The 19,006-nt window shown below is 39.6% G+C and overlaps 1 protein-coding gene across 4 annotated transcripts in view; it reads left to right on the forward strand.

The window, feature by feature from the left end:
- Positions 1–19,006, forward strand: part of HERC3 (HECT and RLD domain containing E3 ubiquitin protein ligase 3) — a 113,151-nt gene that overhangs the window by 53,234 nt on the left and 40,911 nt on the right. For 2 of the 4 annotated variants that reach the window (XM_045536816.1, XM_045536819.1), the window contains 10 exons: positions 2,489–2,613; positions 4,190–4,249; positions 7,002–7,113; positions 7,513–7,702; positions 9,511–9,674; positions 9,790–9,903; positions 15,300–15,323; positions 15,416–15,505; positions 16,771–16,941; positions 18,621–18,764. In XM_045536816.1, the coding sequence (XP_045392772.1) occupies positions 2,489–2,613; positions 4,190–4,249; positions 7,002–7,113; positions 7,513–7,702; positions 9,511–9,674; positions 9,790–9,903; positions 15,300–15,323; positions 15,416–15,505; positions 16,771–16,941; positions 18,621–18,764 (1,194 nt within the window). The remainder of the gene's footprint in view (positions 1–2,488; positions 2,614–4,189; positions 4,250–7,001; positions 7,114–7,512; positions 7,703–9,510; positions 9,675–9,789; positions 9,904–15,299; positions 15,324–15,415; positions 15,506–16,770; positions 16,942–18,620; positions 18,765–19,006) is intronic. The other 2 variants (XM_045536817.1, XM_045536818.1) reach the window with 2 other exon arrangements.

The following is a 19,006-nucleotide window of genomic DNA, read 5'->3' on the forward strand; positions in this document are numbered from 1 at the left end:
TCTCCATGTTCTGTTGGCAAGAGTGCCCAAAGCGAGTAACTCTTCGTAGCAAAGAAAATCATCTGTTATGACCCGAATGAAGTATAAAACCTGTGCTGAGTCAGTAGTATCAGTTGATTCATCCAAAGTGGTTGAATAATACATATTTTCCTTTTGAAGTATTGCTGTTAAGTTGAAGGCTAATTCATGGTGCCGATCAGTTATGGTTCTCCTTGAAAGAGGCAGTTGTTTGTACTTTGAAACGTTATCGGGGTCTAAGCCTCCTACAGCTTTGACAATGCATTCTTTCACGATTTCTACATCACTGAATGGCTTCCCTTTTTTCCTGAGTATATAAGCTACTTTATAAGTTGCTTCAGTGGCATTATTTCCAGGTCTTATTGCTGCTTGAAAGAACTGTCTTTGCTTTTGCTCTTTCTTTTAATTTTTGCAATACAACCGTTCACATCTCTCCTTCTAATTTAAAATATCTGTGGTCCTTATGAGTGTTATAATGCTGATGAGCATTGAAGTTCTTTAATGTTGATATCGCAATATCACAAAGCAAACAAATCATCTTATCTTTAGCAGAAGTAAGCTACTATTGCAATTCCCAATCCTCATTAAAAAATCTGTTTTCTTCCTTCAGTGTTCTCTTACTCTTTTTTGACATGGGCTGTTAAGCAGACAAAATTAAAAAATACTGTCAGTTGTGCAACTGTTCACAAATTCGACTTCAAACAGAAACACATTGCCCTGGTACCAAAGCTGATAACAGACTGGCGTACTCGACCCCCATAAACTCTTCCCGACCAACCTTGTGCGATGTGGTGCCAGTCAGGCGGGGGAAGTTAGAACTAAATCGTGAGCATATAGCTGCTGTCAAAATTTAGCCCTTATGGCTTACTAATATTCTAATTGTGCCAGTCAATCCAGGAGGATTATTTGGTTGAAACTTATTTTATCTTTTGATATTTTAAACACATTCATTTTAAAAATAAAAGAAAAATATAAAAGACAGAACAGAAATGGATTAATAAAAATCAAAGGATTTGTTCTGTAAGATTTAGACTCAGTCACAGGGCCGCACTTAAGGACCTAGAAGGCCACGTGTCCCCTGCCCCGTCCAAGTCTATATTTTATTGTAAGTTTGTGTTAGAATTGATGTTCAGCTGTCCCTTTGAATGAGGGAAATAATTAAAATTTACGTAACAACAATGGTTTTAAAAGGAAGATGGAAAGAGAGGCAATCTTTATGTGTGCTCAAGTGTCCGTTTTGGTTTATGAGTTTGCTCTGTGTAATTCAAGATGATTTTTGTTCTCTCAGTGGATGTCTGTTGACCATTTTAGTAGAAGAGTTATCAAGAACTGGATGATCAAAAGCTTTGTCAAGCACATCTGATTTATTCCATGCTCTCCCTTTTCCCTGAGTAATGATATGACTTACAACTATGGGAAAGTAACCAGGACAACTTACTTTGAAAGTTGTGTTTTATGTGTAGGTACTAAGGAGAAAAAAAAGATCATCTTAGGAGTTTTGGATGAAGCTTTAACACTACTTTTTTCCTCTTTATCAGTGACAAGGATAGGAGTATAAAGCACCATCAACTTTTTCTTAGTTCTCAATCAAGAACAGGGTTTGAGGAAAATAAGTTGAAAACATGCAATTTTAGAAAGTGAAAGTGCTTATATTGTTTTTTAAATCTTACTGAATATAGGATATACAGTGCTGGGTGGCATTTGGAATTTTCAAGGCCACTATTGACATCCTTTTTGCCATTTTTATTATAAACTGGCTATATACTTGGAGCAAAAAATTAAGAGGCATTAAGCTTTCATGGGTTATTTATAATATAGATTGTAACCAAAATGTGACTCTTTTTTAGTACATTTTGTTGAGATTTGGTGAACAATTATAGCAAATGGCTAATACCTTAAAAACCTTGATGTTACGGTGTTTCAAAGGAAAGAGGAGAGAAGTCTGGAAAAGTGTTGAGTTGGTTTCTCTGGGAGCCAGACTCTGGGACTCCAAGTCTTTTGTGGGGCAGTGCTCTCTGAAGAACATCTACTTGGGGGGAATGAGGTAGGACTCACGAGGCAGAGGGAGAAGTTCAAGTGCAGTTCAGTTGTAACAAGGGCCTCAGCCGATACCATGGGGAGCTTTGAAGTTGGGATGTCCCTTCAGCCGGTCCTGAGTGGAGGCAGCGGGCTTGTGGCTGTGTACCTACCGTCCCCGGACCTGCCATTGCATACGACAGGGGAAGCAGCAGCTGAGGGTGAGGGCGGGAGAGCAGCCCAGCTGTGAGTTGTCGGAGCTGAGCGACATTCATTCCCAGCAGCTGGGGGAGCGAGCATCTCCCTTCTGAAGTGCGGGAGGGGATCTAGGCATCGCTCTACAGCCTTTAGTTCCTACGTGAAACACAAAATGGAGACCATGTAAGGGGAAGGAGAGGAGAAAAGATCCATGCTACATAATTTCTCTTGCTTACTGTTATATTTAATTCTCCAGAATTCGTCTCCTGCTGTTGACTTCAGGACTGTGAACCAAGCACATTATACCAGTTTAATAAATGATGAAACCATAGCAGTTTGGAGACAAAAACTCTCAGAGCACAACAACTCGAATACAATGAAGTATGTGGTTGCTTGTCTTCATTTATTTTTTTCCAAAGTAGTTGGAACTTTCTAGCCGAGTGATTTACCTTACTTCTATATTGATATGGTGAACATAAATGGAGTTTTACATTTTTGGGAATCGTAGGGTTTTTGCAACTATTTCAGAGTTGATCCTCTCAGCCCCCAATAACATAAGGGATTGTTCGCCAGTCCTCACACAGTGTGTTCCTCACCCTGTCTTGTGCAGTGTGAGGTCTTAAAGATTCTGAGTGACGAAGGCCTGAGTTGGCCTTTCTGCTAAGAGAGCGAGTGTTACTGCCGTGTAACCCCAAAGGGTTTCTTCATATGCACGTTCCAGAGCATCCTGAATCCAGGGCAGCTGTTACCCGATCAGAATAATTTCTAACATTTTCTCATTCTAAGTGATTGACTGAGATGGTAATTCAGATTCATGTAGAGAAAGAAAATGCAGTAAATAAGATTGAGACCTTTTATCACGTTTATTCTTAAGGGAGAATTTTGCACATTTTCACACATTTTCATTGGGTTTCCTCAGCGTTCTACTTTTTTATGCAGAGTTTAATTCTTGGGAATGAATAAATCAAACGCTATGCCCTAAACGTGATCATTCCCAGAAATGTACATAATGGTTCCTGCTTTACGACATAGATTGTAATGGGGCAAATGGCCAGGACCCTAAATGTTGAGGCACTTCAGGTGGTAAATTTTTGAGCGAGGGACCATCAGGAATGCCCTAGAGCAGCTCAGTGCCAGTCCTTGGAATCCCTCTGACCTTAGGTGGCTGTGCCCAGGGGTGCAGGCTGGGAGGGGAGCAGGAGAAGTGGGAACAGGGCTAGCTTAGGGGCTGGCAGGGGGAACCATAGACACTTTACCTTTGTTTTCTTATTTATAAAATGAAGAGATGGAAGAAATGGTCCCTAAAGATCTTTCCAGACCCAAATTCTATAATTAACAGAAGTTACTGCCATCCCCTCCCCAGCCTTACTTTGGTTTTATTCCTTCCATTTTCTTTATACTAAATAAGAGGGTCCCTGACATGGAATTTTATTAATACTTTGGTTCCTCAGAAACTAGCTATTTTCCCAGAGTCTATGTGACCTAGGTAATAGGAATGAGCACTCATTTCACTTATTTTTAGTTTCTTTCTCAGGTGACAAAATAGAAGGAAGTGGTTGTTCTGTTATTAATTTGCTAAGATGATTTCTGTGTGTGGGAAATAATAGCTCAGCATCTCTTTTTTGGTTTTATTCTGTGTTTATGTTTGGACGTGAGGTAGGGAGTATCTTTGATGGCTGGTAGTAGAAGAATGTTCAAGAACATTAATAGGAGCAAAAGTTTTTCTTTAAGGAGCTTTGATACTCTTTTTTAACATGGAAATTCAAGTTCTTGTTCATTTTGAGATGTGTCATACTGTATTTCTAAGGCAAATGTATGTTTTCCAAAGCTTCATCTGGGTAAGAAAGAGCTGCTATTACTGAGATCCTAGAACAGATGACTAATCTATTGCTGATGCTTAAATAACCATTTATTTGTAATTATTAAAGGCTTCCTTCTCTTTATTTTTTTTGAGCAGTGGTGTTGTACAGATACTATCTTCTGCAGCCTGTTGGAATGGAAGTTTTCTCGAAAAAAAGTAAGTGACTTAGAGTCTTAAAAAAACCCACCTATGTGTCTGTAGTCTCAGCAACTCAGGAGGCTGAGGCAGGAAGATCACTTGAGTCCAGGACTTCGAGGCCGTCGTGTGCTGTGATAGTGTCTGTGAATAGCCACTGCACTCCAGCCTGGGCAATATAGCAAGACCTTGTCTCTAAACAAAAGAAAGAAAAAAATTCTAAAAAAAAAACCCAAAAACTCACATGTGATGCAAATACTCAGCAGAGGCTGTGAAAGACTTCTGTTCTCTTTGCTGGTGGTAGTTGGCTTTAATTTAGTGGATAAGCTGATGCTTTGTGCAAAAATTGGAATGCCTAATGATGATGAATGAGAAGACATCGGGAAGGGCAATGCCGATTCATGCCTGGTTGGCAGAGGAGCAGATTACCAAAGAGAGAGACTGTATCTCAGAAAGAATTGGTGTAATCAGAAGTACCACTTTCAGGGTATTCCAAAATGTTATACCCCTCAGGTGTATAGCATTTGTTCTTAAATTCTTAATCCTTTAAATAATTGTCTTGGTTTCTTTGATTTACTTTCCCATAGTTTCTTCTATTCTCAAAAGGAGTGAACTTAGGGGAAAGTTGGATTCATGTCCAGCCCAGCTCACCAGGAAATTATAATTTGAGGCTGAACTCCCAGGTGATAAACAGAACGTTTCTTTGCTTGACCTTCTACAGATATCTTCCCCCAGGAACTTAATGTTGCAGAAAGGTCTTGTCATGGGTTTGGATCTTTGGTAATCTCAAGTCCTGCTCAGCTCTCAGCTTTTTCTGCCAGTGACCTGGCTAATGAGATCTCAAGATGAATTTAGGAGGAGAAGAGTATCCCAGCTCCATAAAAGAGAGAGAGAGAAAGAGAGAGAGAAATTCACCTTTCCTTTGCCTTCTTATGGGCCCTCTGCTGATTGGATGGTGCCCACCTACACTGGATGAGGGCAGATCTTCCTTAGTCTATGATTCAAATGCCAGTCTCTCCCGGAAAACCCTCTAAGATATACCCAGAAATAGTGCTTTACCAGCTATTTGTGTATTTCTTAACCCAGTCAAGTTGACACCTAAAATTAACTGTCATATTCTCCTCCAAAAATGTGTCCCTAATCAGGTTGCAAGAGGTCACTTCAGAAACTCTCTTAAGTTACAGTTAGAGATTACAAAGTCATTTATTTGTATCATTTAAGGCAGCTGGAATGAGCTCACGTAATTCATTTTATATTTAGTAATTAGCTTTTTCCTCCAGGGAAGGTAAATGGATTCACTGATTAGCTGATGTTGGTATTCTAGAATATTGGTTGTCAACCGGAGTGATTTTGCTCCCCAAAGGACATTTGGCAATGTCTGGTGACACTTCTGGTCGTGACAATGGGGGAGGGTGTACTACTGGCACCTGGAGGGTAGAGGCCAGGGCTGCTGCTGAACATCCTGCAGTCCCATCTGCCCAGCAAAGAATTATCGGACCCAAAAGTCAGTAGTATCAAGGTTGAGAAACCCTGTTCTAGAAGTATTGCTTTTAAGAAGGTTGGAAATGGTTTTTGGCCAGATTTGTTGGGTTGTTTATCCTTTGTACCATGGATTCCATAGAGTTGTGGGAAAAGTTGCTGCTGCTGCTTTTTTTTTTTTGAACCGTCTGTGCTATTTCAGGTCTACTCCTCCAGCCTTACCCCAGAGGCATCACAGGAAACTAATCAAAATGAAGACCAGTTTTACAAAACAATAAATACATATAGATAAAGCATTATTTTTTTCTTAACAGCATAACAAGTACCTCTAAGCATATGGAAGGGTTACATATGGAAGACCACAGTTCATTTCTATGTTTTGGGCAGGTTTATTTTTAGAACAACAACAACAAAGAACCCAACAAACAAAGTATAAGCAACTCCTCTTCATTTGACCATTTTGGGTTCCAGTACATATAATTGTGATTTTTTTTAAGTGTTAGAAACTCTACTTGTGTTTTCATAAATTGTAACATTGCTGTGAGAGGGTGTTAAAACTATCTGAATGTGCCCATTACTCATAAACACAAGCCTGTTTTGTAAATAGGTAGCTCTTTTGTAAATTAATAGATGTGGACACATTTTTGGAGGTTCAAGAAGGGGAATTTAAAAGAGATGTTCTCTAAGTCTGTAGAAGGCTAAGACTTTATTTAAGGTCAGAAAAATGGTTTAGTTCCTAGTAAGTTAAAAACAGCAGCAATGAAATTAGTCCTTGGATGAAGGTAATTGTATCCCTTGTGTTAACTAAGAGCGATATTAACTTTGCATTTGTTGTAGATCTGATTTTTATTTTAAATACTTTAAAAAGGCTTTCAACAAGGAGGTTCTACTTGCCATTTGTTGATGAGTGGGACAGTTAGCACAGGGGATGTTTTTTGCTCCTACATCTAGCTCAGTGCCACAATGAACAGAAAAAGGCAAAAAACACAAGACTAAATCAGGTAAACAACACTCTGCTTGTAAACTTCAGGATAGCCTCAACTTGATAATCTTTGTACTTTGACTTGAAGGAAAAAAAGGTGAAAATTTAAAATCATCTTGAAAGGGGGGATTCCAGTGAGGTTATTCTGTTGGGCTTCCCTGAAGTATAGTATTTTTGTGTATCTTGTCTGCCAGGTCAAATTTAAATCTGATCAGTAAGGACGAACTATCTTGTTTAAGTGTTTACAATTCCTATCAGGATGTTTGCTTTGTTGTTCTTTTATTACATACTTTTTTGGTTTTATTTGTTTAGAATTGATGAACATTTTAAAACAAGTCCCAAAATCCCTGGGATTGACCTGAACTCAACTAGAGTGTTATTTGAGAAGTTAATGAACTCTCAGCACTCCATGATTCTAGAACAGGTATGTTCCTTACATTTACAAAGTGCATTTTTTAAAAATGTATTTTTGCACTGAATAATTTCAAAAGAAAAAGAGAGTAAGATGGAAAAGTGAAAGTCCTGTACACATCTTAACTGTAAAATATTTTGGGAATTTGACCTGCCTTTTGCTTTTTTTTGGCTTAATACTTCCTAAGAAGAAGCCCGTCTGGAATATAAGGTTGTGTTCACAGAGATCTGTGCCTTTTCTTCTCACTGGTGTGTTCTAGGAATCTAGGCACTGGCCTGACTCATAGTAGGTCCTCTGTGTGCCTAGGAGATGAATGAGAGTCGAGAGTCTGTCAAATGGCTTTTGTTTAGAGATAAGTTAACTAGAGCTCAGGTATGTTTGAATTTCTCATTACCCTTTTCTCTCATGCAGATCTTAAACAGCTTCGAAAGTTGCCTGATTCCCCAGTTGTCAAGTTCACCGCCGGATGTGGAAGCAATGAGAATCTATTTGATACTACCTGAGTTTCCCCTGCTCCAGGATTCCAAGTATTACATCACATTGACTATTCCCTTGGCTATGGCCATCCTGCGGCTGGACACAAACCCCAGCAAAGTATTAGGTGAATTAGCTAAACTCAGTACCAGTAGTTTTGTGCTTATTTATTTTGTTGGTGTGACCACTGGCTCTCAGTGGATTGAGATCCAAGAATCTATCTGTGGCCATTTAATGGCCTTAACATTTAAAACTTTCTTCCTTTGCTGTTAATGTCTAGCTAATCATAGTTGTAATCTGAGCAAACGGAATCATTATTTAGATTATTTGGAATGATTCATGCCAGATTAATCTTGATTTTATAATATTCACAAAGTTAGATTATTTAACGTTAAGCTATTTTTTTTGGTCCCATATTTGCTTATAGTTAATAGTGCCTCAAAATTCAGTGTCCATCTGTCTGTTTTTCTCCTACACCTAATTTAGTGAGTGGGAGTGAAACAAACAGTTTTGGTGATAACACAGGTTTCCAAAAAGAGGCAAGGAAGAAAATGACCTAGTGGGGACTTACCGAATGTTTGTTTTGTTTTTCTTTTTTAGGACAGTTGAGCCCACACTGATTTTTGCAGGCTCCGGACACTTTGCTGAGATAAGAACCTTCCGTTCCTCAGTGAATTGGAGAGTGTCTCATGGGAGTAGCACCTGGGATGTTTTTGTTAATCGAGTGCAGAAAGTCTGTCACCTGGCTTTTTACATTTCCCACCCCCCATCCCTGGTAAATTTTTTAGGTGTTCGTTGCAACTCAGTAACTTCTGTGTTCCAGGTGAACTGGGACGTTACTCGAGTGTGGTCTCCCCCTGAGTCGGGAGACCTGAGATCCTGAGGGTGGAACACTGGCCTTCCCATAATGCTTCCACCTTCGCAGAAAGAAAAACAGAAATAGTCATGAAAGCACTAGTAATATGTTGGTACTTAAATTTTTTTTGAGCTCAAAAGCCTCTGGGGCACATTTTCTCAGGTGTTCTTATAGACATGAGATTGTGACATGGCGGTCTCCGAAGAAATGTGAGCTGACTTTTAAGTTTGAGAGTTTTGTTAATTTTTATTTTTCCAGGTTGAACAACACAAAAGAGATTAGAATTATTCAATTTCAAACTTAATTTATTTTTAACCTCTGATTATCAAAATTTAAAAGAATACTTCAAAGTAGAGAGAACACTATAGGTACCCACCACACAGATTCAATAAAGTTGTCACTGCTGTGCCCTTTTGTTTTATCTTCTCCTCTCCACCCACCACCTTTTCATTTTTTGCTGGAGTATTTTAAAGAAAATTCCAGACGTATTATTTCATTCTTTAAATGTTTCAGTATGACTGAGTTCATTTCTGACAAAGTAGAAGCCAATGGTATAATCTTCTTGTCTGGTTGTGAGAAAGCATTGGCGAAAAACGAAAACAGTAGTTTTTCAACTAATTATGCCTCTGGAAGGGATGGGAATAGTTGCCCTGCTGGTGCTACTTCTAGAGCATGTCAACTTCTGCATCCCTGCTGCAGGGTTTAAGTGGTGGCTGAAAGGGCTGGGACATATGCACGCTTTTTGGACTAATGCAGTGGACATCACTCCTGCCCAAAATATGGCGTATCTTGTCCTCATACAGCCTTGGAATTGAACTTTTAGGTTAGCCTTTAGAATGAGTCTTTGAAAAAAATAAAATCAAGCTTTACAAAAAAAAAAAAAAGCTCCAGGGATTCATGTACGGCTGCTGCTCTGTCCAGAGATGTTTTAATGCATTCTTTTTAAAGTCAGTTTTGGTAAAATGTATCTCAGAATAATCTTTATCTTCTAGACAGAGCAGTTTTTAGCTAGCAGGCAGAAGACTTAAATACTTGCTTAAGATTACATGTTGAAATATGTTTTTTCTTTCTTTCTAAAGATAACTGGTGGTCTCAGGTATGCCCGAAATATTTCATGAAGCTAGTAAACCTCTATAAAGGTGCAGTCCTGTATCTACTGAGGGGAAGAAAGACATTCTTAATTCCTGTACTGTTTAACAATTATATTACAGCAGCTCTCAAGCTCTTGGAGAAGTTATATAAGGTGAGCATAGGTGGAGCCAGTGGGGAGAGGGGTGAATCGATGGTAGGGGCAGAGTCCCATTGAGATGTCCTCTGGGAAGCCATTTGTTAGTTGTCCTTATTTTGTTTTTCATCAGGTAAATCTGAAAGTGAAGCATGTGGAATATGATACATTTTACATTCCTGAGATTTCCAGTCTGGTGGACATCCAGGAAGACTACCTCATGTGGTTCTTGCATCAAGCAGGGATGGTAAGAATTCCTGTAAAGCATCTCTTAAAATTTAGTCCTTTTTCAGAGTGTAAGTCGGGACAAAGTAAAGCACATCTGAGCCGTGCGACTTGTCTTTGACTTTGACGTTAGTGTCCTGCCTGTTTTTCATCCAGCTGGCTTTTGCATTCTTGAAACTTTGAAGTGCTTTAAGTGACGATAAATGTAAAAAGTAATAAATGGGTAGTCACCCAGAATGGGATAAATGTTATCAGTTGCCAACATTTTAAAAAATCAAAGTATCTACAGAAGTCAATTCATAGAAAAACAGAAAGTTAGAATGGTGGTTGCTAGGGGCTGGCGGCAGGAGGAAATGGAGAGCTGTTATTGAGTGAGTGCAGAGTTTCAGTTTTGCAAGATGAAAAAGTTCTGGAGCTCTGTTGTACAGCAATGTGAATATACTTAACACTGCTGAACTATACAGTTAAAAATGATCAAGATGGTAAATTTTATGTTAGGGCTTTTTTACCACGATATTAAAAAATCAAGACACATAAAAATATGAATTTTTAGCTTTTCTTGAAATTTGGAAAATCTGGCAACACGACCTTTCTTCCCATATGGCACCAGTTGGCTGGAGTTCAGTAGTGGCTGTTTAGATGAGGCGCGTGTGTGGGACAGTCCCCGCTGCAGCTTAACGTATCCCTGACATTGAGGAAAGGATTGTTTGGCAGTTATTGTCTTCTGATAGCTAACCTACTTCGGTCATCATATGGGACCCTTTAGGCACCTCTGATTTAGGATTGTGTGTCAGACACCTCTCACTGTATGTCAGACGTGCTATTCCCAGGCCTGCAATTCCTGCCTTCTACCCCTGGTGTGGTAGGAACTGCTCAGTTTGCCTGGAGACTGGCTTGGGATATACGGAAGGCTCTTTAGGATCTGTCTGTGTAAATGGGAATTGGGGTAAAAACCAGGAGGGCAGTTTGATTATTGTTTAAGAAGCCACATGCAGCAGGTACATCTGAGGTGAGTCTTTTCCAGTTTAGCAGATTCGTCACCAACATTAGGACGAGGTATTTTCCCTGTAGGGTTTTTGGAGGTCAGCGGTGGTCTCCAAAAGCAAGGCATTGAAATAGACTTATTTGCCTAAACAAACAAGGTTGTTTTCTTTGTCAAATAAGAGATGATCAGTGCTAGGCACAAGGTTGTGTTTTTGCTCTAGGAATTTTTAAAAATCGACATAATGTTGCATTTTAAAATTTTACGATTACCGTGAGAAAACAAAACACTTTTCAATAAAAATGAATTAGAGGGTTCTAAATGGGATGACATGGGAAATTTAACAGGGGGGCTAGCAGTGAACTCTGCTTTCACTTTCAGATTTAGAAATTGTAAAAAATAAGCTTCTCTGTTTTATCGATTGTGAATAGTTTATTCACTGAATAATAAAATGTTAAGAGATGAGATAAGCCTTATGAGCTGTTTAGGCCAACTGCTTTGTTTCCGGGTGAAGAGGAGGAGGTCTGAGAAGTTAAACGATTTTCCCACCAATTCTACTAACAATAAAAGTCAGCTCTTCTTACTTCTAATTTGTTCTTTCTGTGACTTTATGCTGAATAAAATAAATCTAAGAAACTAATTCTTTTTGACCCTGAAAAAGAAGATATTTGTGTTAAAATGTAGATTATCATGACTGCAGTCTCTGAATGGAGGTCCTTAAGTGAGCAACTTTTACAAATTTTGTAGTTCCTTTCTCTGAACCTTTTATAAGCAAATATCAGATCTTGAATAATAGATGCTCATTTCTTCAGTAATTAAGGTAGTTATTGCAGAAACCCAGAAGCTTAGATGAAATTAGTGTGTGGTCTATTGGGATTCCTGTGGAATTTTTTCTAGGATACAAAGTGACATTTAAGTTTCTTGAGATCTTGGATTTTAACTTAAAATACTAAAGCCATTTCATATATGTTTTTATGTAAACCACTTTTAAATAATAATGAACAACAAATGGGTTTTTTGTGTTAACTTTTTTAGCTCAGTGCTAGCTGAGGCTGAATAGTGTGTTGTTTATAGCACGTAACAGTATTGTGAGACTTATTACATGGGAGAAAGCGTGGAAAGGCCCTTGTGTAGCAGAGTGTGCTTAGCACAGCATAAGCCCTCAGTAACTATACTTTACTAAGCCCTTCCCAAGCATCTAATGTATGTCACCATCCTCCTGGTCTCCGGGAGTGGAGACATGGTGGGATGTGGTGTCTGTCTTTGCGGAGTGTTTAGTTCAGTGCAGAGGCCGCAGCAAAAAATAAATCACAAAGGTTGTGTACGGAAGGGACATCCTAAAGTGTTTTCTGCTCATCTCAAAGAAGAGGCAGTGGTAGTTTGTTTATTTCAGTTGATGACCTGTCGTCATCTCTGCTCGCAAACCAAGTAGCACACAGGGTGAGCAGCTTTTGAGGCTCCGGTAGAGGGCAGCACAAGCGAGGAAGTCGGCGAAAAAGCACAAATCCTTCAAACATGAAAGCTGGGGAAAGCTCGGCATCCCGCTGTGTGTAGTGAGGCAGACGCGGCACCAGAGGGCAGCGTCTTGGCTGCAGGTACCAGAACTGTGGGCCTGTGAGCCCAGACAGACCCTGAGGCAGGGGAAGCTGTGATTCCTCCCAGCGCTGCAAGAGTCTGCAAGGCCAGCCCCATTTAGGCAATGTTGATTTGGTATTAAAAAAAAAAGATCTTCTTAATTCTTCAGGCCTGCACCATTTACTTACTCATTGCTTCCATTTCATATACTTTAAAAAATGAACTCTGGTCACAGTGTAATCCCATTTCAGTCGGGGAAACTGGAAATATGGTCCACCAGCACTTTGATAGTCCTAAGTTTGTGAGACTCATTTTGGGGGGGACGGTATAGTGCAGAGCAGGCAGGCGGTGATCGTGTATCCTTCTAGGTTGTAGATAGCAGTAGGGACACAAAACCATTCAGATTACTTCACACAATACAGAAATGCCCCAGCGTGATCACAATGTCTAAGATATCTAGCATTCAGAAAATAAAAATCAGTGAAAGGAAATTATATTGCACATAAAAAAACTCAGACTTAACAAAAAAATGTGTAGACATGGAAACAGACCTTCACAAATATTTGTAGTTTCTTTTGAGTGAATACCCTTCCCTTCTTGGCCTGTCGTAGAGCTGGCCGCCTTGGTTCTGGGAGGCTTTAGTATCTTCCGGCCTGCCTTGGTGGCTCTCCTGGGACCGTCTCTAGACCCCAACTCTGGGCGGCATCTCTCTGGCCTTGGCTCTGGCTGCTAACTGAGGCAGTTTTGGATTTCTTCTTGCCCTAATTTACCTCCTCTTCTCCGGTAGAGACATGAGCCTGCTTCCCAAACTGGGTTCTTTCCCCTCTGGGGTGCGGAGAGGGTCAGGTGAGGGGCGCTGGGAGGGACCAACGGGGCAGAAGGTGGGTGTTTGAGCAGTGCAGGGGGGCTTGCGGTGGGCGTTGCAGGGAGGGGATGGTGAGAGAGAGCTGAGGAACACAGACAAAGCTGCTGACTGATGTCAGAAATAATGACATGACACCAACTGAAGCACTCTAGTACCTGCTGAAATCTACTGAGTATGCCGGGACCCTGTGGTGCCACAATTGTTTTGTGGTCTATTGTCCCTTCCCCTCAGTCACTTTTACACTTGAAGTACTCAAGACTTTATCTTGCATTTGCGCCTCCAAGATCTTTCTTTTCCCTTGAGAATAAGCAATAACGCTTAAGGTACACAAATCTCTTCTGAGAAGATCAGAAAATCTTTAATATTGGCACCAGTTTGAAGCCCACTTCCCCGGGATGCTCCTAGTACCCGGACTGTGAGATAACTCAACTTCGCATAGTCCTGTCTCAAGGCGTGTGGGGGGTTTATTTGTTTGATTTTAGTAATTTTGGTTCCTAAATTCAAAATAATTAGATATGTAGGCACGAGGGTGAGTCAAACCGGCCTGGATCGTATATGCCTGGTTCCATACCTGATCTCACTGGACTGGAACTGTCGCTCCAATCAGTGTTTCTCAGTCTAGAGAAATGTTCCACGACTCTAAAGGAACCTAGTTCTAAAGGATTAACAGGGCGGATTCTAATTAAAATTGCTTCAAAATGATTTCATTTAAATATGCACAGGCACAAAAGGAGGTGTACGTTTCTTATTCGTATAGTACTTAATTTTAAAATCAGAGCAAATTTACAAATGAAATACAAGCAAAACTATAACATCAACAACATGCAGATTAGCCTCGCCGCTTTGATGTGATCGGCAGGCACCACACGTACTTGCACAGTGGATGAGGACCACCTGCTGCCAGGCGGGGGCCGGAGCTCCACCGCCTGCCTGGCTGGCGTGACTCAGCTCTCTTTCCTCCTTTCAGCTACCATTAAACGTTAATCGCGCAGCAAGCCAGGACTGCATTGGCCTTTTCTTTGGTGCAAATGCGGCATTTACATGCCAAGCCTGCTTTTCTCTTTTCTCATTACCCTTGGACAGTTAACTATTTACATGACCCCAAAGCAGGCGTGAAAAACAAGTGTAAATGAATGAGGTAACTCTATGTGTTTCTGTTAATTTTGTTGAGGATATTATTTAAAAAAATGTATAGAGCATTCTCAGATCTGAGAATAAATCAATGGTTTTCTGTGAGAAATATTGCTACAGATCAACATGACCTATATGGTTGATTTTTTTTGTTTCTGTGAATATTAAGTTAATGTTTGTTACATAACTTAACAAAAGCTTTCAGAAGAGATTCGTCTTTTTTTCCCTGATAAATGAAACTGCAACATCCCTTTTAGATATGCTTCATTGTGGTTGTATTTACTGTTACTCCCCTCTGAAGCGGATGCAGAGAGGCATCCACAGATTGTAGGAGCGCCTTCAGCGGGCCAGCCGCTGGTCTAAGTATACCATACAAAGTGCTGTTTGGAAGCACTCGATTCTTCCTAAATACTTGGTTTCTCCTAGTAGTAGCAAACTGTGTGCGCGTGCACATGTATGTGAGTGAAGACGCAGCGTCATTTAACACATCAAATGTAACTTGCATTATCCATTTTACCCAACAAAATTAACCTCTGAAGTCAAGGTTGTAAAGCTTCTGATTTGGAATTAGATTTCTTGTAAAAAGAATTCTATTAATGCTGTGAATTATGGACAGTTCGTGACATGGCCTTTAAAGGTCCTTTAAGAATTTTTTTTTTAAGTTGTCTTTGTTCTTTTTCCCTCAGTCTGTGTCTATCTAAACATCTGTTATATTCCATCCTTCAAAATTTAGCCATTCAGATGATGTTAGTCCCATGACACGTAGTCACATATGCTACCTGTGTTATTTACATTTTACCTTTTGGGGAGTTGAAATTCAGGTTTTACAATCAAAGTAAGAGACTTTTTATTTCTCTTTACACAGAAGGCTAGACCATCTATAATACAGGTAAATGATCCTTTTTGAATTTGCTTATATATTTTCCTAGCAGTATTCTCTGTGGAGTACTAAACTACTGCCAATAACATGTTTTCTTTTAGGACGCTGTAACCCTTTGCTCCTACCCGTTCATCTTTGATGCCCAAGCCAAGACCAAAATGTTACAGACCGACGCTGAACTACAGATGCAGGTATCCCATTTTAAGAATTATTTCCTTTTCTTACTGTGTTTCCCTCGTCCTTATACATTCAGTTGTAATTTTTCTTAGTAGGAGAAAACATTTGGGTGATATCCCATTATAACTCTCAGAACTATTCTAAATTTTCTCAATAATTTTTTATCGAATATAACACACATACGTGAGTGCCCATTTGTATAGATCAGGGGTTGGCAACCATTTTCTGCAAAGGGCCACTTAGTAAATATTTTACACTTGTGGACCGAATGGTCTCTGTTGCAACCGTTCGACTCTGTCATACCACAAAAGCAGTAATAGACAATACGTAAATGACTGAACATGGCAGTAGTCCAATAAAACTGTATTTATGTACAGTGAAATATGAATTTTATATGATTTTTACATATGATGAAATATTCTTCCTTCAATTTCTTCCAGCCATTTAAAAATGTAAAAAACCATTGTTAAAGCCAAGAGCCGTGCAAAAACGGGCAGCAGGCTGAATCTGATATGTGGGGCCATGGTCTTTCTCTATGAAAGAGAGAGAATTAAATGGAGCTTGTAGTTCTTTATTGAATAAAAACTTAAGTTATAGAGATTTATTTAATAATTATTTAAAATACACTTTTTATTATAAAGTATAATTGATTTTGATAAGCCGCGGAGACATTTGTGGATTGGCAATCTAAATCTACGAATTCCTACTGTTGGTGGATATACAACTTCATTTATCTGTTTCTCTCTCCATCCCTCCCTCTCTCCCTCCCTCTGTCTTTCAAAGTCTGTCTCTCTTCAGCTCTGTCTGCATCTGTCTATATGTATATGTCTGTTTTCATACTGATATATCCATGATATTGATAATTTAAAGGTTTTCCAGAGAAATGGACATTTTTTAAAGAACAAAAGCCCTTTAACAAGTGGTTATTAGATTTCTTTTCCTGCCATTTTGGAAGCCGTGGTTTTTACTCTCTCGTGTTTCTTCCAGTATGGTGTTATTTTAGTCTTAGCTAGTCTAAGTCCCTTTCCTGGACCTGGTTATGGAGCACATGACTCATAAACTGTTTCAGTTAATCTCTTTGAGTCCAGATTAGATAGACTTGTGTGCTGTGTAAACATAAGTCACTTAGAAAATCCATGAAAGTTAAGAGGGGGGGAAGAAAAGGACAAAATGGAGATGAAGTCACCGTCCATCCAGGTCCCAAGGCGCAGTTAGTTGCTTACTTCCCCCTCTCCCAGGTGTGCTCTGAGTAACCGTGTTCTCGGCTGTGCTGTTGCAGGTGGCAGTCAACGGAGCCAACCTGCAGAACGTCTTCATGCTTCTCACCCTGGAGCCTCTGCTGGCCAGAAGCCCCTTCCTGGTCCTTCACGTCCGCAGGAACAACCTTGTCGGAGATGCCCTCAGGGAGCTGAGCATTCATTCTGATATCGATCTGAAAAAGCCTCTCAAAGTGAGCTTCTCCAGTATATTCCTCTAAATACCTGTGTAGGTTTCTGTTAAACAGTATCGATAAAGCAGCAAAGATCTTCTTGCAATTGTGGAGTGCAGCCATTCATTATTTCTTTCGTTCGTTTTACAAGAATTTAGTCACCTCCTTCTGTCAAATCATGAGCCAGAACATCTCAGCGCCACATCAGATAAAAATGCCAGTGGATAATTTGAGGGATTATAGTGCTTTCTTTATCTGCTTCTGCTGTCTCTGGTGTACCCGCTACAGCCCTATCAAAAACAAGCAAACATCTGCAAAAACTAAAGCTTCAGGCTTCAAAGTTACAACTATTAAGCTATCATCTAGGAAGATTTTGGATATGCAAGATTTAAGAGAAAGAAGGTAAAACAAGGACATGGAAAGGTAGTAAAAATCATCTGGGAAACTATTGGCCTGTTATGGTTGGCACGCTTAGCACCCTAAAATTTTTAAATTAAGAAATTGTCTCTTCCCACAGACCATGTTTGTGTTACCACTTACTGTATTCCCAGGGCTTGGCACAGTGCTTGGTACACAGAAGGTATTCTACAAATTATTAAGTGAATTATTTGAAATTATTGAAAGTCATTGATCTTTCCTTCAGGTGACACTTTCATATCTCTATTTCCAATCCTGTTAGAAGCTCCAGTTTGAGAAACATAAATTATAGGCAAGAAACTGAACTGATCATGTTATTGTCACCCTCTCCAGAATTTCTCATGAGTAGCATCCATCACATCAGTCTGCCCGGTTGTTCTCACTAGAGCTTCTGGGTTATATTTTTGATACTGCTTTTCTTTTTGCGGACTGTTTTCAATCAGTAATTCAGATGAGGCAGTTTTTGCTTTGCAGCATGTCCGGATAGAGCCTTCTGCAGGCATCTAGATGATCAAAGTCCTGGTTTCTGCCCCCACCTTTACTCTTGTTCTGCTCTAGGCAACTGTGAACACAGCCACAGGTACCAGCTTTCTAAAATGCTGTTTTTCGCTTTGTGCCTGAGCCATTAGCTGTAAAGTAAAGGTAATTATAGTAATTTGTATGCATAAGGCTGTGCTGAAATTAATTGCTGGCATATAGGCAACTCAGCATCGTTTGTTGGTTTGCTGAAGTTGTTACTCTTGGCGACCATCATGGGTCCAGCATGCCCACTGACAGCCCCCCACGCCGAGCCTGTGTCTCTGTGTGATTAGAATGCCCTCCTCCCTTCCACCTGCGTCAGTTACTTAAGAACCCTGTTGAGAGTGATTTCTTCCAAAAAGTGTTCTTTACTCAAGTTAATGATTGCCTTTCTCTATGTGCCAGAACATTTTCTTCTCGTTTTATATTTGCACTTTGAAAATAAAATGTATTTTCTGTTTGCTTGTTTTTATATTTGCCTTCCTGCCCTTAAAGAGATGGTAGACTTTTTGTGGACATATGGTAAACTTCTGGCTTCCTTTGAAGCCCCTAGTAAAAATTGTATGTATCTCATTAAAAATGTATGCTACCAACAAAAATCAACAGATTCACCTTGTAGTTTTCATTCTGTCATTGTATATTCTCTATGATGTCTGCCTTCCTTTGTCCTGAGTTTAGAAAAGAATCTGCTAAAAAAAAAAAAAAAAAAAGATAAAACTTGCTATAGAGTTCCCTGAAGTTTAATTCTATTCCATTATTTTAAGGTAATCTTTGATGGTGAAGAAGCAGTGGATGCTGGCGGTGTTACAAAGGAATTCTTTCTTTTGCTGTTAAAAGAACTTTTGAATCCCATCTATGGAATGTTTACCTACTATCAAGATTCAAATCTCTTGTGGTTTTCAGATACAGTAAGTTAGTGGTGTCACAATTAAACACGTGGATTGAATTAAATTTTCTTTTTGTTGTCAGACCAGTCCCCTGACATCTGACTTTGCAGAGGGAAGCATAACAAAGATAATAATTTAAAATATCTAAGTGATGTATCCAGTCTTCGTTGATATCTATTGCCAAGACCTCATAGTGCATTTTGTCAGCCATCAGCCCTGTTTCCATTTCTAACAGAGCAGGTCTGGGTCATCCACGAAGGGTA

Source organism: Lemur catta, chromosome 24, assembly GCF_020740605.2.
Source record: "Lemur catta isolate mLemCat1 chromosome 24, mLemCat1.pri, whole genome shotgun sequence".
Classification (NCBI taxonomy): domain Eukaryota; kingdom Metazoa; phylum Chordata; class Mammalia; order Primates; family Lemuridae; genus Lemur; species Lemur catta.